This window comes from Uloborus diversus, chromosome 3 (genome assembly GCF_026930045.1).
Source record: "Uloborus diversus isolate 005 chromosome 3, Udiv.v.3.1, whole genome shotgun sequence".
Taxonomy (NCBI): domain Eukaryota; kingdom Metazoa; phylum Arthropoda; class Arachnida; order Araneae; family Uloboridae; genus Uloborus; species Uloborus diversus.
The window spans coordinates 154,377,406-154,402,037 of record NC_072733.1 but is presented as its reverse complement, the minus strand read 5'-3'; the positions used below and the strand labels follow the sequence as shown (position 1 = coordinate 154,402,037).

The 24,632-nt window shown below is 34.6% G+C and overlaps 1 protein-coding gene across 1 annotated transcript in view; it reads left to right on the top strand.

Moving 5' to 3' along the window:
- LOC129219001 (zinc finger FYVE domain-containing protein 9-like) overlaps positions 1-24,632 on the top strand; it is a 99,550-nt gene that overhangs the window by 18,359 nt on the left and 56,559 nt on the right. Inside the window, exons 4-5 of the mRNA XM_054853320.1 lie at positions 14,414-14,510; positions 22,872-23,120. Of these exons, the coding sequence (XP_054709295.1) occupies positions 14,414-14,510; positions 22,872-23,120 (346 nt within the window). The remainder of the gene's footprint in view (positions 1-14,413; positions 14,511-22,871; positions 23,121-24,632) is intronic.

Sequence of the window (24,632 nt, the reverse complement as noted above, 5' to 3'; positions counted from 1 at the left end):
AAACGCAGGTACAATAAACAAACTCAATATTTACACCAAGTTAATAACTGAATACATATACTACTTGATCTGATGTTTGCACACATAGTATTGAACAATTTGATTGTGTAATCTTTTATGAAGCTATACAAACAAGTTCAAATTGAATTTTTCAATTTAACAATAATTTTCTGAAATTTGAAAAATTGCATAATAGAAAATCCTTGAAACTTTTCTATAAAAAACGAAAGTAACTTATTCATTGATTTTATACAAATACATAAAAATAGTTACTTACAACAGAAAAAAAAATCAATCGGTATTAATGATGCAAAAAAGATGGCAATTTACAAAATATAGGTGAAACAAGTAAGAAATACGCAAAATGACATTTCTTGACCAAAATAAATAATCGCTAAATATTTAAGAAATGCTTGAAACGACGAGGTAGGGTTGGGGGGTCACCCTCTGATTTTGGAGTAAATCACACTTTGGCCCGAACCTCTTCCTCATTTTTTTAGTACAGAACAGCTACCACCAACGCCTCAGAAGAGTTTCTGAATCTACTTCAGCACTTCCGAAAAAAAAAAAATAATCAAAAGTCCCTTTGATTTCCGAATTTTGTCACCATTCAAAATGTCTTTAATCGATTTCTTACATTAATGCCCTAAATTCTTTCTAAACAATAGATAAAGTTAGAAAAAAAATCTACAATTTTATGAATGGTGTTAGTTTTAAACAATTCAGAAGTACAACTAGAGTTTAATTTCAGAAATTGAGGGAGTGGGAGGAGGGGCACGCAAGTGTTCTCGGAAATTCAAAAAATATTCATAAAAATAGTTTAAAATAATCATAAACATTGAGCAGAAAACCCTTTCAAAACTTGCACCCGAGTTTGTTTTGACGTGCAATGGCGGATTTAAAATATAGCAAATGTTGCAATTGCCCGAGCATCTCCATAACCATAGGGCCACCGAAGGAGTTACAAAAATGCGAATTATAAATATTTTACAACTTCTGTGATCCCCAAAATGTATTTCGATTGTAACTCCGCCGAAGCGTTACAGAAAAGACTGCATTACTGTGATTCATATTACAAATATCGAAAAATTAAAAATTACCGTCGGTTCAACGGGAATCTAATAAAATGACACAAAAATCGGTTTCGCCATCTCATATTTGTTTCCATGGTCTCCAATTCGGCAATATATCACCAAATGATTGTCAGTTTGAGACGCTATATTAGTTTTACATTGAAATAAGTAATTAATAGCCACAAAAAATTAGTAAACAGGCTTTTCAGAACTCCCGATCAAAAACAAAAAGGGAAGTGCACACTTGAACGTCCGCAGACCCTACATACGAAATTTTAACCTTCAACAGATTATCATTTTTGAGTTATGACTTATGACAGATACATACGTACATTGTGCTGCAAGAAACAACGCAATAATTAACTTGTCTGGTACCTGAATGTAGTATTACAAACTCTTCTAGGGATGACTAAAAATAGAAATTCATACTGAAATTTAAGTAAATAATTTTGTATGAAAACAACAACTCCATTGACTTTGTATTAAAAAGTAAAACAGCAAAGGTCCTTTTTTTTCCCAATACCATCGGCCAATTCTATCGGCTTTTCGATGTTTTTTAAGGCCGATGGGCCGATGTTTCCCGCAAGTTAGCATCGGCCATGCTCATTGGTCGAGTCCTACAAATTATCACCCCCATCGCCTCTCCCTTGCATTCGGGCTTACATTTTTGCATTTTGTTATTTAAAGCTGTACTAAAACAATTGTTTACACTGAAAACGTTATGCGCATTAATTACATTTATTGTAATAATGAATCACAATACCTTGTTGTACTTTTTTTTCTTGATGGGGCGAGTGAGGGGGGGGGCACAAATTAACGTCCTAGGTGTCACCCGTTGTGATAACTCCACTATAAAATCCTATTATGTCCTACATTAATTCATTTAAATTATTTTTCGCTTCCAGTAGCAATGCATTTTTAATATTTTTTTCCCTAGCGGGAGAATAGCTGAATGTTCAAAAGTAAAGAAGTTGTGGATTACAAACAAAAATGTGATTTTTCCTCTTTGTGAATTCATTTGCTGGGGGGGGGGGGGTGCCAGGTGTGTGGGGGCGCAGAAATTGAAAAAAAAAAAAGTGCCCCCTCCTGAGCAGAATCCTGGATCCGCGCCTGTGGTCATCAAACTTAATTTAATTAGTTTCAGATCTGTTATGAGGGGGCTAGCTGTAGTTAGATTAGCAAATGGTCAACTTCTATTTTTTCCCAAGCTTTAGTGCTACAAAATTACCAGATTTCAATAAGAGATGACCATCTTTCTGAAGCTGGTTAATTTGATTTTTTATGTCTTCTTTGTCTACGTTGTCCTCAAATTTTGTTTCAGATTCTGAATATTCGCTATGTAATGCATTATGTACATAACTATGCAACACTTTATGTTTATTTAGTTTAGGTAAAAATAAATAGTTGAATTTTTAATATAAATAACAGATAAAAATTAGTATGATTGAAAAAATATGAATATTACTATGAGTATTTTAGCCGATAATGCACATTACACAATACGTCCATCTGTACCTATATCGATCTACTGTGTTTCTAATGCTTTTTAAAAAGCTTTTTTACAAAAAGTTTTAGAAACACATTATTTTAGGTGTCACTCCTGTAATTTTATAATAAAGTGTAAAACAAACGGTGTAAAAAGCCATTCGAATTTGAAAAGTCTTTCTTTAAATAATGCCATAACATACTAATTTCGAATGATTATATTTCCGAAAGTAATAAGAGTGACACCAATTTTTTTAGTTGAAATGTTAGACTAACATGTTGGTTATCAAACTTAATTAGTTTCAGATCACTGTTATGAGGGCGATAGTGGTAGTCAGATTTTAAACATTTGTGTTTTTGTGAAATTTATCAAATAAAAGTTCCAATATCTTCTGGCGCTCTTATAGTGACACCAATTTTATTACATATTTTGATGTATGCAAGTGTAGCTAGAAATTGATGTAAAAACATTGATGTCATCATGAACGCGCTTTGAGAAAATTGGCCTTGAGTATAGTAAAAAATTTAATTTTCGGTCATTTTTAAACGAACTTTGTGGGCGTCGACCTCGTAGTGACACTGATTTGACAGCTGTAATGGTATCTAACGAGACCATATAATAGTATAGAATTTAAAAATACATGTCATTATAGGGGTGCTGAAATCAACAAGAACTTTAAAACTCTGCAAATTTGAAAAACACGCAAAAATGTGCCACGCCCCCTAAATTTAAAAATTTAATTTCCCAAAAATGGTCAGTCATACAAAGCTCATATTTTGGATTTAAATTATACTCATGATAAGGAACAACATATGCAAAAATAAAGAAAATTAAAAATGTCAACAATCACCAGGGGTCTGGCCAGAGGATATTTGGGTCCGTTAACGGACCCTTCACAAAAATCCGATCAACCAAAACGGACCTTTCACAAAATCCCGATCAAACAAAACGGACCTTTCACAAAATCCCGATCAAACAAAACGGACCTTTCACAAAATCCCAATCAAACAAAACGGACCCTTCACAAAATTCTGATAAACAAGATCGGATCTGTCACAAATAGTCAAAATAGAGGGATCAGCTTATACAAAATCGGCTAATTTTGAAAAAAAAGAAAAAAGAAAAAATCGGCACTCTTGCAATGCTCCGATGCTCCTGTAAGCGATAAATAATTGCTACTGCCAAATAAATATAATGGTTGTTTGTTTTATCACAGCTAATTAACAGCGGTGTTGTTGTAAACCTTTCTGAAAAGGCATTGGTAAGCACTTTTCTCCGCTCATGATTTAATAAACAATAATAATATATATCTGCGAAATGAACTTAGAACTGCAAAGAGATAGTAAGGGTGAGCAAAAAATATGATCGCTTCAGATAGGGTTACCAACTTCAAAACTATCACCACTTAGCGTCTGGCGTTGAACCTTTATAATGAGATTAGAAAATATTCTCATCCTTTTGTCGGCTTGTCAATATTTGCGTTTTTACGGTGCGGTGCGATGTTCAATTGTTATTTTGGGAGAAAATTATATGGGTTTTGATTTTTCGATGCTAACAAGGATGATTAACTTTAAGTAAACTCTTTTAATTACCGTTTTTTTTTTCTTTAGATGTCTACATTTTGAAAAATGCAATCTTTTAACATCCGATATGAGAATCATATTTTGTTCTTTTTTCAAGCTAACTTCGCTTTATTAGGATTCAAATAAATGAAAAGTCTCTTTTTTATTTCTGTTAGAACTCTCATTTTAAGTTTTTAAAGCAAAGTTCCATTTTCTGTTATGAGTCAAAAATTAAAATGCTGAATAGATGGTTTATTTTATTTTATTATTATTTTTTTTTGGGGTCAACTGTGTTCACAGATATTAATGATATGTTATCATAGGACTCTAAAATGCTATTTTAAAATAATTTTATCAAAAATATTTCTTTTACAATCCGTTTTTATACTTTTGATGCTTTCACTTTGAGAATTGCGATCTCTTTGCATCCGCTATGGGAATCCGATTTTTCGAATTTTTGATGATTATTACGCTTTGTTAAGAGGTAAACAATTGAAATATCTTCTTATTTTTGTTAAAATCTCGGAATTTATAAGTTAGAAACGAAATTTCGTGCTTTTTAAGAGTGTCTTGGGTCAAAAAGTTGAATGCTGAACCCTATTCTGAATTTTGTTTTATTTATTTATATTTTTGTCTGTACAGAAATATATCTAGTATAATTTAACATAATGCAGAATGCCCCCCCCCCCGCCAAATATCAGAAAAAAAAATCCAGAATGATTTTCTCGTCATAGAAGAAGAAAACACTCAACTTTAAGTTTAATTGATGCAGTTTGTGCCATCTCTAAATTCTAAAATTTCGTTTTAACATTTTTTTTTTTTTTTTTTTTTTTTTTTTTTTTGCGAAATTTTTTGATTTTTCACAAAAATAATTCATTTTTCACAAAATTATTTGATTTTTCACAAAAAACGGACCCTGTGAAAAATCCTGTACAGACCCCTGATCACAACCTGCTTGATCCTTACAGGCAATGTCTCTTAAGCTCTTGGATGGCAAGACAACGGAGCCCAGTATTTCTAAAGGGCCAATTGGTCTTGGTGAAAAGTTTTTTGGCTGTCTTGAACATTACTTTCAAGCAATTCCCAGTGCACACGCAGACTATTCAACGCTGCGTAAAACTCGTCACGGAAACGTCTCAGGAAAAGTTTGTGGAATCTCGAGACGGATTTATAAGAACCACCCTACTGTCCAGATCATCACCAGCAAATAGGTCTTCAAAGTCAGGGATTGATTGACTGTCAATGTGTGATTTGAGGCCGTCATAGTCACTGATTTGTACCAACAATGAGGAAGAAGGCAATTCACAGTACATCTAGTTGACCATTTTTCTGAGTATTCTTGCACATAGAAGTTGACTTTTGCGTGAATGTTCTGTTTTTCTTTTTGGATCTATCTTTTGTGACTACAGTCATTTCTTCCAGCCCCGAACATTTATGTATTTATTGTCATCTTGAGTCATGGCTTAACAGTAAGTTCTCTTTGTGAGTGAAAAAACCATTCCGTTCGATCACAGGGTTGACAACATAAGCAAAGGTTTTGGCAAGTGCCTGATATATTGTATTGCTTGGTAAACAACTTTTGGGTCGTCTTAAAATGGTTTGATATTAAACCACATTTTCATGAATGATTTCAATGTAAACTATACTAATTCTTGAAGTTCAAAAGCAAGGCTTTCTTCACTTATATACACAATCTGGGAGTTCTATTTGATTTTGTCAACCACCTCGAATGTGATAAACGCTGAGGATTTTGTGCAACCCAAATCGTCTTTACAAGTTCCTGATTCAATTGTCTTTGAAATATCAAATTAATGATGGCGATCTCTGCTGAACACGTTTTGATCCATCTCTGGGACTAGGCAACCAATACTCTGAAAGTTAAGTACCAGAAGATTCAGGCAGTCAGCTAACTTTTCCCCAATTGACCCTTTAGAGGTACTAGACCTCGTTGTCTTGCCATCCAAGAGCTGAAACATTTGATGGAATGGCAACTCGTTGAAATGGAAGAGACAAACTGCTCATTGCGTAGTCATATATCATGACAGAAAAGTACAAGAGTTGCAGAACCAAAACAGCTAAATCAAACTAAATAATAGTTTACTAAGATCACTACTCAAAGATGCAGAAAAAAAAAACAATGTTGGGAGACATCTAACGTGGTTCTAGGATGTCGGGGATGGCGTGAAATGGAGCGCCCCAGCCAAGTGAGTGATGTTGTCTGGATTGCTGTCCGACGTATGCACTGGAGAGTTTCTAAGACTTTGCACTACCGGAAAACATTGACTGAACCTGACAGTTTTTTTTTTTGCTATCTCATTTTCAGTTCGACTAAAAAAAATACTTCTTCTATTATATTTAAATACTGATTATTATCAAACTATTTACATTAAGAAAACATTTAATTAAAAATTTTTTAAAAAAATCTCAAAAATGATGTTTTTTTTCATATTTTGTCAAATTTTAGGCCCCATGCCCAAACGAAAGATGTCGATCGATTTCCATAATTCTTTTTTTCCTTTGTTTGTCTTTATAACTCGCAACTTTTACGTGCTATTACAACTTCGAAATAAAAAAGCGTTTTTTTCGGCCCACCCTAATGTTCACGGAAGTTAGTTGTGTGCTGAGTGCTGTTTTGGTCTAAAGAGGATTGTATAAAGTTAAGAGGGTTGAGTCTAAATTAAGTCAATTGGAACAGGAATGTTGGTAGAAACAACAAACCCAGCGAGTAGAGTCTTATTGCATTTCGTGGTTGCAAAAAACATAATTGGCTTCAATCATGAAACTAAATCCTATCTCGTTATGAAAATCACAATACTAATGTAATAAAAGGTAACATTTCGATTTTTGTAGTAGCTCTAGGTACTTAAGTGTACCTTGAACAGGTCCAAGGTACACTTAACAAGAATAAAAATGAGTGATTGTGCCACAGAAAATTGCATTATAATGGTACATAGAAAAGATTTTGTCTTTTAAGTTCAAAAATCAAGAAAAAAAGAGAGAAAAAAATTTGTAATTTATTGAGGGTGTGCTGGAAGTATGGAGCTAGAACTTGATATACTGCAGAAAAGCACACATTATATGTAGTAAACTAATTATTTTTATTACCTAAATATTTATGTATTTTTCAGATCGCTAATGTTAAATTTTCAATTTAATCGGTAGTGTAATGATTGTTGAGCTCCAAAGAATGCTAGGTTCTCCGAAAACATTTAGTTTATTTTCTTGGAATCCAAATATGTAGTATTAATGAATTTAGTACTTGATCATACTTTTGATAAATTCTTGCAAGACAGTTGTTTTTCTTAAAATGTTGCTGCCAAAGACTTTCTTTTAAATGACCTTCATATAATTCTTTGAAAAACAGATGTTCATATTAAAATTTGCTCTGCAATATGCGTTTAGTGATAATTAATTCAATGATAGAAACCATTCATCACTTTTCAAATGTATCATTGAAGGATATGATCCTTTATTTTAAACATTTTACAAAGAATTTCCAAGAAACATTTTTAGAATCAAATTTAGTTTCAACATTTAACCAACACCCAAGCAATAAATTGTAATTTTGTGGCCTTTTCAAAGCTATGTTTAGCAAATAATCCAAAGTGTTTCTCTATTTTCCTGTAATGAATGTCAATAATGCTAAATAATTCACATCTTTTTTCTCTTTATGAGGAGCAAAATAAATAAAGCTTCACTTAATTGCAGAAACCAGACTCGCACTGCATTGTTAGAAGTACAATCGATTGAAACACATTTTTTTTTTTTTTTTGGAAAATGTTTTTTCTTCGAACAAGGAGAGCAGCAAGGAGATATGGACCACTTTAAAGAAATATTTCTAATGAATTTGACAGCAAATGGGATGAAAATCAGTGCGATAATTACGTTTTAAATTTTTAAAGTGTCATTATTTGTGGAACACAACAGTTTAAGAAACTTTATCTTTAGCAAAAGAGAGGATAAAAATCTAGAAGTCATTAACCCTTAACTGATAAGGTGGGTATGTGATGTCTTAGACCCCAGAAGAATTGGATTTTTGGATTCCAACATTTTGTAACGTTTACATACATGGTTATAAATGTTCATCACTTACGGTACTGTTTCTGTTGTATTTATATAAATAAATAAGGCAAGTGTGCCCAAATAAGGCCAACCTAAGGTTCGGGATCTAATAACTCCTTCGTTTACGATTTAGTTCTTTAATTTTTTAACATTCATCCTAATATATCTTGGATAAAAAAATTATAGTTTGTGAAGGACAATTTTTTATTGATTTATTTTTTGTTTTAATTGATAATCTGGATAATTGATTCCCATCCCGTTGTTCGCGAGGTGTAGGGGAAAGTTTTGTACCTTGGGACAAGAGGGCCCATATAGGGGGCAAGGGGGGCTCGACCCCCCCCCCCCCTTTGAAATTAGAACTTCTTTACTTTTAGTACGTTTTTCTTTGTAAAAATGTAAAAACATTTCTTCTCCAGCCATAAATGAATAAGTTATCAAAAATGTCAAATTTTAATGACTCTAATCTGTCCTGAAATCAGTTTCCACGGGGGAAACATCCAGCTAAACCACGGGGAAAATATTTGAACCCCCCCTCCTTGCAACTTTGCATATGGGCGCATCCTTGGGACACTGCTAATTTCTAAGAATCTATTTTTAGCAGCCATGTTTTTGTAATCTCTAATAATAACCTTCACCACTAAATGGTGCCATAGTAAAAATTAGCATCAAATAAGTAAAATTGACGATTTTGTGAGAGAAAGAAAATTTCATGACTCCAAAGTAAATTTTTTTCTTCATTTTAATTTCATTTTCTGTCTTTGTAGTTGTAAGTAGTTGTAAGTTTAATCAACTGAATTATATTCTTTACTAACAATAAGGCTGAAAATCTCTCTGTCTGGACATCTGTAACGCGCATAGCGCCTAGACCGTTCGGTCGATTTTCATGAAATTTGGCACAAAATTAGTTTGTAGCATGGAGGTGTGCACCTCAAAGCAAGTTTTCGAAAATTCAATTTTGTTCTTTTTCTATTCCAATTTTAAGAATATTTTACCCAGCAAATTATCATAACATGGAACAGTAAATTATGAAAATATTATAACATGGAACCATAACATGGGAAAGCAAATGAACATAGCAAATTGGCGAGAAATTCATCATCCATTATTTGTAAATATACAGGCAAACCAAATGATCTTTTCATTTTCTACTACGGGCAAAGCCGTGCGTGTACCGCTTGTTTTTTATAAAAGAGACGTACTTTAAATAGTTTGCTTATGAAAAAATAATGATATTGCATCTAGATAGACCTTTATTTTGGCTTTTCTTAAACCACGGAGTAATTGTACCTTTGGACAACCAAACATTTTGTACCTTAGGACACATTTCAAGGTACAACAATGCATAGTTCTTAATAATTAAGATAAATTTAGGAACATGGAACAATGTTCTAATATTGTGTAGTCTTTTAAACGCATTTAATGTTGGATAATAATTCATAATTAATTATTTATGATTTAATTCACTAGCATCAAAAAAAATTTTTTGTTTTTTGTTTTCTGGAGCAAAATTGGTTCAAGTATATGGCTGTTTCCTGAATCATGAAGACTTTCAAATAGTACAACAGGATGTGACCCAAGGTACAATAGGATGTTGTACCTTGGGACAGCTTGGAACTTTCACTTTAAATAAGTGGCAAAATTTTATTTTCAAACTGTCGGAATTTAAGAAAAAATGTATAGCATAGAAGCATGTTGGCTGTTTTAATGTGAATTTTAGATTTTAAAAATTTGCTTAAAATAATTCACATCAAAAATTAAAATATGAAATTATCCCAAGGTACAACACTCTTTCCTACAAAGGGGGTTCACTAAAATAATACCCTAATGACGGATTGACGGATTTTTTACACGCTTACTTCAGTTTTACACTGTAGCTTTTTATCCGAAAGTATTTTATAAAAACTTCCAAGAAAATACTACAAGGAGCACATGCAAAGGTCTGAAACGTGTTTTATTGACTTTCGACGATTCTATTCTGAACTGTTTGAGCAAAAAATATCAGTTAAAGACTTTCTTTTAATAAAATATTTTCTTCAGAAACATTGCCAAGGGGAAACTTGTCAGTTTAAGTAATGCAGTAAAAAAAAATGTTATGAAATAACATGACCCAACATAATTTGTGTTATACCTGAGGAAGAATTTTATTTGTAGAGCAAAACTCTTGTAGTAAGAGAGAGTAAAAAATATTTTTGTTAGTAAAAATTACTTTTTTGTGCACTGCAAAAAATAGAAGAAAAATGTGTAAAAAAAAAATGGTATCTAAAATTTATTGTTTTCTTTATTATTATTGTTAAAAAATATTAAAAAAAAAAAACGTTGCTGGCTACAAGTGGTTTGCCTATTTCTTTGGAATATTGGAAGGGTTTCGCAACAGGAAAGAGGTTGGGAACCCCTTGTCTAGATTTATAGTAAAGTCGAATTTGTTCATAACACGCCCTGATTTAACGAGAACCCGGTTTTAGCAAGGAAATCAGAAATATTTGGTTGGTACAATGTTAAATCTATGGGATCACATCTCTCTTTTAACGGGCTGAGCCCACTTAAAGCGAGCAATAGTTTAATGATTCATACGATTTCCATGGATTTATTACTAAATTTATTCTTTCATGGAAAAATTCCTTTCTCATTCCAAAGTCAATCTAAAGTTATAGATGAGTCATAAATCCTGAAAACAAATGATAAATGATGGCCCATTTTTCAAAATGTATTGTAGATAATCATTAGAAATTTTTTTTGTTGATACTGGTGTTATCGCTTCCAAGAGGAATGTAACTCAAATTCAAGCTACTGCAGATGGAAAAAAAGAAAGCAACAATGATAAGGATGAATGTGAAGAATTTCAAGCTGAACTGCCCTCTACCATTTCGATGGCTTTTGATGTGCAGAAAAACTTCTAATATTCTTCAAAGCTGGGTGCAAATGACAATGTTTCTTTTGTCGTGAGCATTTCTCAAAAAACAATATCACAAGAAAGAAACAATAAGACAGCTCAAAGCAAACTAACTCTTTTAATACTGTACATAAAAACAAACAAATAAAAAATGTATGAGTTTTCATGATATTTCTCGCAAACTCGTTTTTTACGAGCTCTCGGTTACAAGAAAATTTAACAGTACTTTCGTGCTCATTATAAGCAAGTTCGACTGTACATATATTTTTAGCTGCTATTCATTAAGGCATCATTGAGAATGATCTCAGCAACTTAACTATGTGTTTCAGAATATTTTATTTAAAGAACTTGAAATATGCATAAAAATTAAAAAATACATAATTTTCAATGTGTAAAGACAACTACAGTGAATTCACGATAACTCGAAGCCCAATAACTTGAATATTACTATAACTCCAAGTTTTTATCAAGTCTTTGTCTTTAATTCCATGCTAATTATTCTCAATATATCAAAGTTAAGCTTCCTTTAACTCTAAGTTTTTTCCAAGAAGACTCAAAATTTATTTCATAAGAACGAAAAAAAAAAGGAAAGATACAAATGACTATGAGAGAAAAAGTAATTCACCTTCACTTGCAATTCCTGCACAATAGCCTCTAAGCACCTCTAAAGCAAGAAGAGCACCTGTTGAGCCGATGTACGATAAAGGAGCAAGATACTTGTACGGAAATGAGTTAGCTTGTTTTCTTTTGTTGTACTGTACTATTTACTTTTTTGACATGTTGCTGGACTACGAATTTGCTTTCAAGCTGTCAAGTCAACTAATTGTACCTTTATTCAAAGGTTGACCTAAGTTAAGATGTGTTCCTATTCATTCTTTTGTTCGATTATATGCGGATCTGTTCCTGAGAGACAGAGTAAGTTTTCTTTACTATTAACAATGGCTAAGCAAGAACTGTCAATGATATTAAAAGAAAAATAGAAACTTCTAAAGCAGTAGAATCCATGAATCTGAATTTGAAACGAATAAAGATGTGCACCTTTCCTTAATCAGAATCAGCTCTATTCGAGTGGTTCTAGCACTATCGAAATCAAAATCATGCTTTTGATTTTTTTCTCTCAATATTTTTGATTAAACTGCATATTGTGCTTAAAAACTTTTAAGTTCTGTAATTTTGTCTGTTATGTGTACATATTACTTAAAATATTCCATGGTTTTTAACATTAAAATGTTGAAAATCAAAACCAGTGGTAACTTCTGATAAGTCGAATTTTTTCGTTGGTCCCTTTAGATTCAAGTTGAGTAGGTCAAATGTTTAGCTTCAGGTGAAGATTTGGAATGTAATGAATGAACCAATCAAACATTCAGCTTCAGCTGAATATTTATGCTGTAAAATTTTAAATGAATTTTTAAAATATAATATGTTTTACATTTTTCTACTTCCACCAAAGTACGAAGACCTGTTTTATTTTACATAGAATTCTGAGAAATCTTAAAGTGGAATTTGTCTCAAAATCAGGGGGGTGGGAGCTAAAAGAACTTTTCTTACTTTTAATTTTGTCGCTTTGCCACTGGTCTTGTATGAACATGATTTTTTTTATTTTCACTGAAGTTCTCCCACAATTTTTCATGCTATCAATCAGCTTGTCATATAGTGGCTCAAATGGCTAGAGACCGGTGTTGTAGCTTTAGTGATGTTATTTCAGTAAACACAACTATCTCACGCCAATTATTTATTAATCTTAAAATATTATGCACCAAAATGTAACACGTATATTGTTGGCAAAAGCCATTTTTTTGGTTCTTGGAGAGATTCGTAAAAAGCTTGAATGTATTTTAAATTGTTTAAAACTTACTTGTGAATTCAAACTATCTGAGAGAAATAGATTTCCAGTTTTAAAAGACGTAAATACCCGGCGAGCGTGTAGAAATCCCCAGTGACTAAACACCCAACAGTCAATCACATATTTCGCTCATCGGCGGACGTGAAGTCAGGTCTCAAGTGTTGAGGATCTTTCTGCCGATAGCAGTGCAGAAATAATTTAAAATAGCAGCAGTTAAAAGATTAACTGTGTTGAGTTGCTTTGAGATGCAACAGATGTAAATTTTGACGACGTCACGTCATTGCTTAGGGGAAAAGGAGACTGCTTAAATAGCAAGTCAATCAATCAATCGATCTCTTATGATTTGCTTCCGTTCTGCAGACGGTTTGTTTTGATATGAGCATGTGAGCTCTGGTTGATTTGTCCACGCAGGGGACGTGGAAGTTTATTAAAGAAATGTAAAATTAAAATTTGTTTTGCCTGCAAGAAGTGCAGGATGAGTTCTAAAACAGTACCCTATGTTTGGAAGGCGGTTTTGTAAACTTAGAATTTAGAAATAAAGAGTTGAAGTATTGAGAATGGTGACCTCTAATAGACTGTGTGTCCTCTACTTCTGAATGTTCTCCTGTTTTGCATGGAAACCAGGTAAATAATTTCCTGTGCTGCATATGGTGAGGAGTCCTCTACTGTGGCATGGGTGTGCCTGGAATGCAGTGACCATTGACAGAGGATGGTCTGTCGTCCACGAGTGGACGTGTTTTTTTTCAACTCAACAGTACATCCTATTGGTGGATGTGGCCTTCATGCTTTTGTGTGCCAAGTGCTTGCGTGTGGACTCCCAGGGGTATGAACTTTTTCCATTAGTTTTTTCCTGGACAGTACCTACAATGTGGCATTGTGTTTAAGGTTTATTAAGGACGTTTTAGAATTGAAATTTAGAGAAAACGAATATGTGATATTTCTTGTTGATGTATGTTGGGGGGAATGTTTAATTTGTTTATGGGGAATTGATTTTATAAATGTTGAATGTTTGTTTTTTCTATTTACACTAATACATTTGTTTTGAATAAAATGTTATTTAAATTGAAATTCAGTTTCCGTTGCTCATTTCTCCTGAGCCGACCATTCCACATCAGTTGGTCCTTTTTCTGAGGGCCAACATACATTACAATCGCCAAATTTTTTTGCCAACCACCCATTCTCTCTGATCGAGTTGAGTTGTCCCCTCACTGGAATCTGCGACATGACGACTCTCATCACCTGCCTACAAATGTTATTACTTGTTGAGTTTATGCCAGTGTTCATTATTGTACTACATTTTTTATGTTTCTTGTGTATTTTTATCCAAAATTAGTATTTGTATTTGTGTGCATAAATTTTTCTTTAATAAATGCGAGAACATTTTTCAGGCAAAAATCCATGAATACACAATAAACATGCATGTGAAAAATTTTATAATGCTTTATAAACATTTGCAACATAGAGGATTTAATGCTTATCTTTTCTATATTCCTATAGGTTTTATGCTCTCGATGCTGTAATCTAAGAGCCCATCTTGCATACCTTAACAAAGAAGACAGAATTTGTCAACAATGCTGGGAAATTATATTTTCAAGTAATAATATTACAAATTAATTGTTTATTTCAAATTATTAAGTTATGTTCAGACTTTTAATATGTGGGGTGCGACTGATCCTTCTCTAAACTATTGATTATTTAAAAAGAAGATGCATTACAACTTGCTTATTTTTGTTAGTCCATCAATAATTGAAGATTAAACTTGTTCACATGTCATAGTTCCTTTTTGATCTTTTAGGGAAAATTGAATGAAAACTAAATTTTTCAAACATGCACGTAAAGCAATTATTTCAGATAAGTGAGTTTGTGTAAAACTATATGTATATACGAGGATATATTGAAAAACAAGGTTTCTACAATGGCATTTCCAAACGCTAGTTGCTAGGCAAAATGTGACGACAGCGCTGTATTCCTTGGTTCTCCCTCTGCAATGTAGAATAAGCCATGCGACGCTGGGATGCTCAGTTGTTGCCTGGTAGCCGTTTAGGATGGAGCTCCCCCTTCGTTCACCTGCCAGGTGCACACTGCACTCGATCATTTCATTTTTGAATGCCAAAAAGGTTTCTCCAATAGAAATTCATTGTCAGTTAGTGGAAGTGAAAGGTGAGAAATGTTAATGTCAAAGACGTACGGAAGTGGTGCCGGAAGTTTTCTCAGGGCTGGAAAAATGTCTACAATGAGCAGCGGTCAGGGCGGCCAAGTTTGCCGGAATCAACGGCGACTCGGATCAACAAGATGGTCCGCAGCAACTGGAGGATAACCATTAATGAGATAGTGGAGGCTCTTAATGGAGAGTGACTTCGCCGTGCAGAACATTATTTCGAAGGTCCTCGGTTACAACAAGGTGGCCGCCGGGTGTGTCCCTACACAACTGACTGATGAACACAAGAGGAAGCGCAAATTTCTCTGCTGCTATGAAAAAGAGGGCAAAGAATTTCTAGATTCAATTGTCACTGGAGATGAAACGTGGGCACATCATTTCACCCTGGAAACAAGGTGCAGTCGAAACAAAGGCGTTAACCGACCTCTCCGAATCCCTAGAAGTTCAAGACAAAGAAGTCAGTAGGAATGATTATGGCTACCGTTTTCTGGGACCGGAAGGGGCATCGTCTGGTAAACTTTGTGCTGAAAGGAACAACCATCAATTCAGACGGATACTGCGAGACTCAAAAAACTTAGGCGAACTATCCAAAACAAAAGAAGGGGTATGCTCACCAAAGGAGTGTGTTTGTTGCATGACAATACTCACCCACATGTGTCGCGTCAAACTACAGCTCTACTCGATAGATTCGGCTGGGATATCCTCGAACACCCCTTTACAACCTGAGTGTTGCCCCCATCAACTATCACATCTTTCCCGCTCTCCAGAAGATTCTTTTAAGATTCGATAAAAATCGGAATTCTGGAATTCTGGAAAGAATCTAGGAAAATCTCAAGCTGGTTTGAAGCAACGATGGGCAACTGTTCCTGCATTTTTGTCATGTTACTGTTACATACTTACCAGAACTTGAAGAATCCCAAAAATCTAATGCCTTTCAACCTTAGATTCACTAGAATGGAAATGGGGAGGGGCACGAGAGAAATAATTGCAGTACCAGCTTGAGAAAAGACGTTGTTCTTGCAAAGAGCAATTTGTATCCACAAATTAACCCCCGATACTGAAGTCTTTAAACGTTTTCCGTATATGATTGCGTATTAGTCGACCTTGCATATAAGTCGACCTCCCCCCTACTTTTAGGAGGAAATTCTTGAAAAAATTGAAAACCCGCTTATAAGTTGAGCCCCTACTTTCGGAGAAAATCGGAACATTTTGACACTAATTTTGAATATAAACATTGTAAAAAGGAGGAAAATGAAGTGCAATAAAAATTTTTATGTTAAAAAACAACTGATTATTATTCTTTTGCACAAAAAGGGTTCATTTCTGCGATCGTGATTTTTTTAAAGGGTTTGATTTTGCTGTTAAGATTTTTGTTACTTATTGCTTTTGAATAAATATCAATAAAATTCTGTGCTGTAGTCATGTTATACATTTTTTTTAAATGAGCATTAATTTGTGATTATCGGGAAAAATCACGAATAGGGCGATTGTTGCACTTTTCACCTTAGTTGGACGTTTACTGTAATTATTCAGTCCTTATTTCACAGTCAGACCATTTAAACATATAGCAGAATGCATAAGTATTTACTTCTATAACATATATTTAAAAGGGTTGGACTAAAATCGGAAAAATGTTCATGTTTACGAGTTTTTTTACCAAGAATTGTTCGGGAAAAATTTTCAGACAATCTGCCCCGCGTATCAGTCGCCCCCCCCCCCCCCCAACTTTTAACTTCATTTTTTGTGCTAAATTTCTCGACTTATACACAAGTATATATGGTCTATCTTTGATAATATAAGAGTGATGAGGGGAGGGCTCGAAGGTTCCAGGAAAAAAATTGCAAGTAGTGTCGTAAAAACGCAATTGTAGGCCATTATTTGAAGTTCGAGAATGTTAAGGTTTGTTTAGTAATGTAAAAGTTTAGGTTGAGGGGAGGCTCTAAAAAAAGTCTGAAACTGAAATCTTAAAAACACTAATTCAGGCAATCTTTGGTGAATTTATGAGAGGGTTTCAGGTATTCTAACCTGAAAGTTTTCTGTAGCTGAAGTACACTCTATAACGAAAAAATCGATGCACCAAGAAGTAATCATCCAATTGCTTTGAAATTTTGTATACATGAATGCTTTGATCAGATATGCAAATGATTAAAATTTCGTGTCCAATGAATGAATAGTTTGATCTCCAGCGCATCAAAACTGCGCATCCAGCAAATGTATATAAGGAGCAGTTCTACAACAGTTGTTACAACTTTCAGTTGTTACAACTTTTGGTTTGATTGCGATTCAGATTACCTTTCAACAACTTAAAAATGCCTCGCTGCATGGTTCGTTCTCATTACGAGCAACCGTCAGAGTTTAAAAGAGGTTGTATCATTAGATTGAAAGAGGCCGGTTGGTCAAATCGGAGAATCACTCGTCATTTGAGTCAAAGCGATGCAGCAATTCGAAGATGCTGGCAAGGATGGGTAGAAAATGGCACAGTTCAGCGTCAGGATGGTATCGGTTGATCTAGGGTCACAGCAGATCGTCATGACAGAGTGATTGTCCGATCAGCTGTCACAGTGCTTTCTTCATCTCAATGAACCATCAGATGTTCAACCCAAACAGCAGTGTCCATCATGACCATTTACAGACGGTTGGGACAACAAAATCTACTCTCGTGCCGACCGTTACGCCACCTGCCACTGACGCCTACACACTGCCGAGCCAGATTACAGTTGTGCATGGCTCGATCAGGTTGGAATGGTGCCGACTGGGGACGTATAGTCTTCAGTGACGAATCCTGCTTCCAACTGTGTCATGATGATCATTGAAGACGTGTTTGGAGACACCCAGGGCAGAGGGGGGATTCTGGTTTCACTTTTGCATGCTACACTGGCCCTCAACAAGGCATTATGGTCTGGGGTACCATTTCCTTTGATCGTAATTACAGGTACACTTACTGCACAGTGGTACGTCGACGACATCCTAAGACCTGTTTTTGCTACTGTTCCTTTTGAAGTACACTTGGCTGGTTTTTAGCAGGACAATGCCAGATAACATACGGCTCGTTTTGCTATGAACTGTCTGTAAGTTTGTCAAACTCTTCCGTGGCAAACCAGATCGCCAGATCTCTCTCCCATCGAGCATGTCTGGGGTATGATGGGATGGCGATTGCATCTGGTAAGGAATGTTGATAACCTCCTCCGACAATTGGTGCAAATTTGGCCGGAAATACCGCAGGACACCCTCCGGGAGCTTTATGGGTGTTTGCCACAGTCTTGCTTCAGTTTGTATCCAGCCTAGAGGCGGGTCAATACCTTATTGAACTTGTCACTGTAATTCTGACATAAATTATTCAATTATTCTGAGAATTTAATCATTTACTATTCTGTGCATTGTCTTCCTATCCACCAATTTTCGTCTCAATCGGATCACTCCTTGGTTCGTCAATTTTTTTGTAATAGAGTGTATTAAAAACTCCTATACTTGGATGATTTAAGGGAAGGTATTCAAGACTCTCTTGAAAATTGTTTGTAACTGAAGTCTTAAAACCTTTAGGTTGTCTTTGGTAATGTCAAAGAGTGGAGACGGGGGCTCTTTTTAGGTGAAATTCCAAAATGGGAAACCGAAAAGCACAATTTTAGACTGTCTTTAGTGAGCAGGAGCAGGGTTCTGCAGTCACCCCCCCCCCCCCTCTGTAAATTTTTCAAAGCTGAAGTATTCTGAACTCTGTTTTAGGCAATCTTTGGAGAACTTAAGGAGAAGGGATCTGAAAGCTTCCTTATATGATAATTTTAAATTAAACTCTTAAAACTTAAAGGCTTTCTTTGGTGATGGAAAGGTGGGAGGGCTGCTTTAACTATTTCTAAAACTAGAATCATCACAAAACTGTAAATTTTAGTCTAATTTAGGGAACTTAGAGGAAGGAGTTGGGAGGGGGGTCTTTCCCCCGAAAAAGATTCTAAATAATTAAGGGATTCCAAACACTCCACCCGAAAAACTGTTTTTAGCTATCCTTGGCTTAAACTTCTTCAAAAATGTTTCGGAAATGGAAGTCTCAGAATTTTTAGGCTTTCATTGGTGATGTACACTGAAGAGCCAAAACATTATGACCACCCCTAACTTTTCCGAAAAACTCGTCTGGATGAGGTGGAGACCATGTGATGAAGTGGAGTTGGTATGTAATTGGGGCTGGAGAAGGTCAGGCTTCGTTCAAGCACTTTCTTTTGTGAGTTATAGGAAACGGTAACAATCTTAACAAATTTAATGGAGGGCAGATTTTATGGCCTGAAGACTCGAAAAGAGTATCTCAGAAACTGCAAAACTGGTAGGTTGTTCATGATTTGCCGTTGTTAGTACTTATGCAAAGTGGAAAAAAGGCGGTGAAACCAAGAGTAGGCGTAAAGATGTTGGACAGCCATGTGTCATCAAAGATAAGGGTCGTCAGAGACTAGGGCGCTCGATAAAACAAAATAGGAGGCAGACAGTTGATCAACTGACAGCTCAATACAATGCAGGTGCGAGTAGAAGTGCTTCCAAACACAGTTCAGTGGACACTGTTGGATATGGTACTGCGCAGCAGACGTCCCACTCATGTGCCTCTATTGACCAATCAACATCGACAACTACTCCTACACAGTGGCCCCAAAACTTCGATACTATTCCTTGGATGACTGGAAGAAAGTTGTCTGGTGCGACGAACCATGATTTTTCATTCATCACGTAGATGGTCGTGTTAGGGTTCGCCCTCTTCCTGGTGAACCGTTGCTTCCATCTTGTACTGTTGGTCGTAAACAAGCTGGTGGTAGCAGTATTATAGTTTGGATGACTTTTTCCTGGCAAGTTCTGGGATCCTTAGTTGTGATTGAACATACCATGAAGTAGGACTGGGCAATATCAGAATTTTAATACCGTGATATATCGCTCGCCAAATATCGATAGTTTCAATATATCGATATATTCTTGGGGGGGGGGGGGTGCAAAGGATCGAAAAACAATAAAAAACATTTACAAATATAATATTTCTCTAATTCAAAACTTTCCTGGAGGGGAGGGGAGGGGAGGGCGTGCTCAATGGTATATCTCAATGCATGACAAAAGTGCTTCGCAACGAAAAAAGTTTAAATATTCAATTCAATATTTTGTTTAAATCTTTCAATTTGAGCAGTCTCACTAATTTGAATGTACTATGAACTATATTTTGTATTGATGTCTTAAATAGTTTGTTTTTAGTCATTTAATATAGCTTTTGCTTTAAGATTTTTTACTTTTTAGTTGAGTAACATTAAGTAATATACTAATAATAAATCTTTAAAGAATGCAGCTACAAATGCACTGCAATTTGATATGTAACTTAAATATTTTTGAGGGAAAAAATTAAAATTAAAAAATTTATTTATTTATTTATTTTTGAAAAAATCTGAATATTATCAAAATTAATGCAGTAAACTTCTTTTTTTTTGGCATTTTTAAATAAATTATAAGACATTTTTTTTATTTCAATAAAATTTTTCATAATTTTTAAAATCCACGAATTATGTATATTATTCATTTATGTTACATTAGTAAATAAAAAAAAATGCTTAAATATTGTACTTACTTAATAAATGTCCATTGGTAATCCATCCAATAAAGCGACTAGCTCAGCTTTTTCAATCTTACTTGGTACTTGTTACTCTTCCGAAAATGTATAGAACTTTCACAAAGAACATAAGCCCATTCATGGTAGAACTGAATTCCATCTTTGTTAATGGGTACAACTTTCACAACGCTATGTCATCGCATTAACGTTAATGCGTACAACTTTCACGAAAAACACTATGTTCGCGCATTAATGGTAATGCATACAACTTTCACAAAAAACACTATGTCCGCACATTAACAGTAATGCATACAACTTTCACAAAAAACACTATGTCCGCACATTAACAGTATTGTCTGGCGAGAAGAGTTCAGTTTCAGGGTTGCCGGAGATAATGCTTTAAAATTGGATTATCATGTTATGATCGAAATAAAAAGTATCAAAGATAAAGCTTCTATTTTCATTCAGTAATGATATGAGTTGCACGCTTTTTGATGCAACAGCTCGGATGGAAATGATTGAGCTTACGGCGTATTTTTTTTAATCTCATTAGATTTTTTTGTTTTTCATTTCTGTTTTAATACAAACATTTCTGTTCAGTATATTTCGCAAACCTTTTATTCAGCGTAATATCAATGGTTTACATTTAATTAGAATTATGAACCGTGTTGATACCTCCATTGGTTAATTTTTAATTGTTGCATTAAGATGCTTTTTTAACCAACACGCATTCACTTTTCAGGCCCCACAAGAGGCCATATCAGCCTTGTCAGAAACTAGGGGCGTAGTCCTTAGAAGGGCCCTGCTCTTGAAAACTTTTTAGGGGGATGGGATCCGGAGACCAATCTGACAATGGGTCCACCTTGACCGGCGGCCCTGTTGTTAATTTTCCCTTGTACTATAATTAAAAATAAAATAACTGATTGAAGAATGCAGTTAATTTCTTGAAATTTCAAGCTCTCATCCATCATACAGAACTAGAAAAAGTTATGTATTTTTGAGTCAGTATTTCAATTTCTCCGTAATTATGTCCCGTATTTCTGTTTCAACCGATATATCGGACGGATAGAAATCTAAATACTGTTACAGTAGTAATAGTTATGTATCGATATATGACGATGTATCTGTATATCGCCCAGCCCTACCATGAAGGTCTGTGGACTATCTGAAGATCGTGGCAGATCAGGTGCACCCGTACATGGCGTCGGTCTTCCCTACTGGAAATGGCATCTTCCAGCAGGACAACATACCATGTCACATGGCTAGAATGTGCTGGAGTGATTCCAGTAGCATAACAAATTCAAATTAATGCCCTGACCACCAAATTCACCAGATTTAAATCCTATAGAGAGCATTTGGGATTTCATGGAAAGGCAGCTCAGAGCTGAAACATCACCATGTCATTCGCCATGTCAATCACCATGTCATATTAATTCAGCAGCTAATAAAAAAGTTCCAGTTGAACATCTTAAAAATTTAGAAAGATATTGGTGATTTGCTGAACTGCATTTCAATTATTCTCGGATGGAAGAGAAATCGTAAGGGATCGTTCACAAATAACATAGTTTTTAGCAAGAACTGTTTTTATCATGAATCGTGCCGAGAGACTTCTGGTTAGTGTTGCAAATTTGCAAACAGTCCCTCAGCTTAAGTTCTCTTCCAACACTATCACATGAACTGTAACAAGGCTTTCCCAGTGTCTGGGCCTCACTTCCCATTTTAGTGCCCAGCAACTTAATTGACAGCATGAGAAGTCAATGTCGCCAATACATCCAAGTTGGGGGTAGATACATTCCTCATTGAACTTCTTTTTGTAATGTTTTTATGACATTTTACCACATAAAAAGGATAGACTGCTTTCTCCACCAATAGGCTTTTCTACCAAAGTGCTGAAAATTTCCATGCTTTCCTCAATAAATAAATATTTAATGCATATTTCCTCCAAAATTGTCGTTTCTACATCCATTCATTTGCAAATTGGACACAGAGAAATGTTTTACTTTAACTTCTACAGACCAGTGTTTGTGTATGTATATATAGATTGGAATTTTCGCTAAAATCATGTGGGAAAAGTCTGGAACTTCATTCTAACTTTTGTGGTAACCCTGACTTCACTTAACGTACTTAGTTGTTTGAAATGATTAATTTACTTCACTAAAGTATTTATTTATTCTTTTATTAAATTTTCAATCAAAGAAATAAATGTCAATATATGTTGTTTAATTTCAATTTAGCTCCAACAATTGACAGTGCTTCAATGTCTGGTGTGGATTCTCAAAGCTCCAGCTCTTGTGGAAGCAGTCCTAATTTTCCCTCTTCACCACAAGTCTCAAATTCTAACTTGAGTGATAAAAATATATGGAGGCCACATCCAAATAATCCTGATGATTATTGTTCTACTATTCCACCTTTACAACAAATTCAGCTATCTGGACAGAAACCACCACCAACAGTCATGGTGCCCATTGGCGTACTCAAACGAGGTTTTTTTAATTTTTATGATTACATATTTCAGTAGGATAAAATTTTCTAGGTAGATGATGTAGTTGTATAACAGAATCCGCCCCTCCCCCCTTTTTATACAAACACAAAAAAAGCAAAGAATTTTTAAACTTTTGCATTTACATGATTTACTGTAGCAATTTTATTATTTTTGTGCACCAAAAAATAAATCGGAAACATTAAAACCTTTTAATACATTTCTTATTCAAAGTAAAGTTAATCCAAAGTAAAATGCCTCACGCACTGGAAATTTAAATCACTTGAGACCAACCACAAGGTAGTAAATTTTGTTCTGTCCTTTTTCTTGTGCTGAAACTATACACTGTTTCTCAGTTCTAGATATAAGATAAGAAGAACCTCAGTATTTGGTTGAGTCTGATATTGAAGGGGGTGGGAGAGAGGGAGAAAAGGCTTGGACAGAAAATTAAACAAAATTTGGAAAAGCAAGAAAATAAAATTGGAGTTCTTAACAACTTCTATAAAACATTGAGGATTTAAAGCTTCAGTTGCCATCAGTGACATAGCATAGGTTTGTGCCCCTTGGAGCGGATGCCTAATTCACCGCCCTTCTCCCAATAAAACATGATACTGTTATACAAATAGAACACTTTAAAGCTAAGAAAATGTAAAGAAGTTTTGTTTTCTTTCTGTTTTGAATATTGATGCTCTAAAAAAGCAATTTGAAGCTATCATTGGTCGTATTAGGGGAATAGGGAGAAGATTCTAGAGTTTTCCCTCCAAAAAAAGTATTTTAAATACTCTTTGACAAGTTGGACAAGGAAGGAGTTTTCATCCCAGAAATTGCTTGAAACTGAAGCCCTATTAACACCATTTCAAGACATATTTGTCCAAGTTGGAGGAAAATTGACCCATTACCGGCACTGAAATATTTCAAAACAGAAATCTTTAAAATGAAATTTTGAGTTAGGATGCACCGAGTATCGGGTATCCGGCTTATCCGGTTGATTTTTTTTTACTATCTGGTATCCAACGATATCCAATTGGGCCGTTCCCCTCCCTACAGGATATATGGTACTGTTGCGGTGGTTATCTGGTGTTAATGTGGGGGATACCTGGTGTATAATACGGGGATTTAATTGAAATTTTTCAATTTTCATTAAACCTTTTTCATGATGTAATAACTTTTCATGTTTCCTTCATAAATTTCTGCTTCCAAAATAAAATTTGTTTATACCTTCAACTTTGTCTGGAGATGGAAGCTTTCCACACGTTTTGACTGTTTCATTATTTCCAATATAAGTATGATTTTCTTCAGCTTTAAAAAAAAAAAAAAATTAGTTGAAATATTGCATCAAAAAAAAAAAAAAAGAGCTACAAATACTCATGGATCACATGCGATAAAAACGATTAAAAAGAATTTGTAAAGATTACAACAAAACTTTTTTTTACTGAGCAATGACAAATTGCTTATTACCCTCACTTGACCAAAGTTGATATTGTCATGACAACAGTTGTTTTCAATATTTATTTAG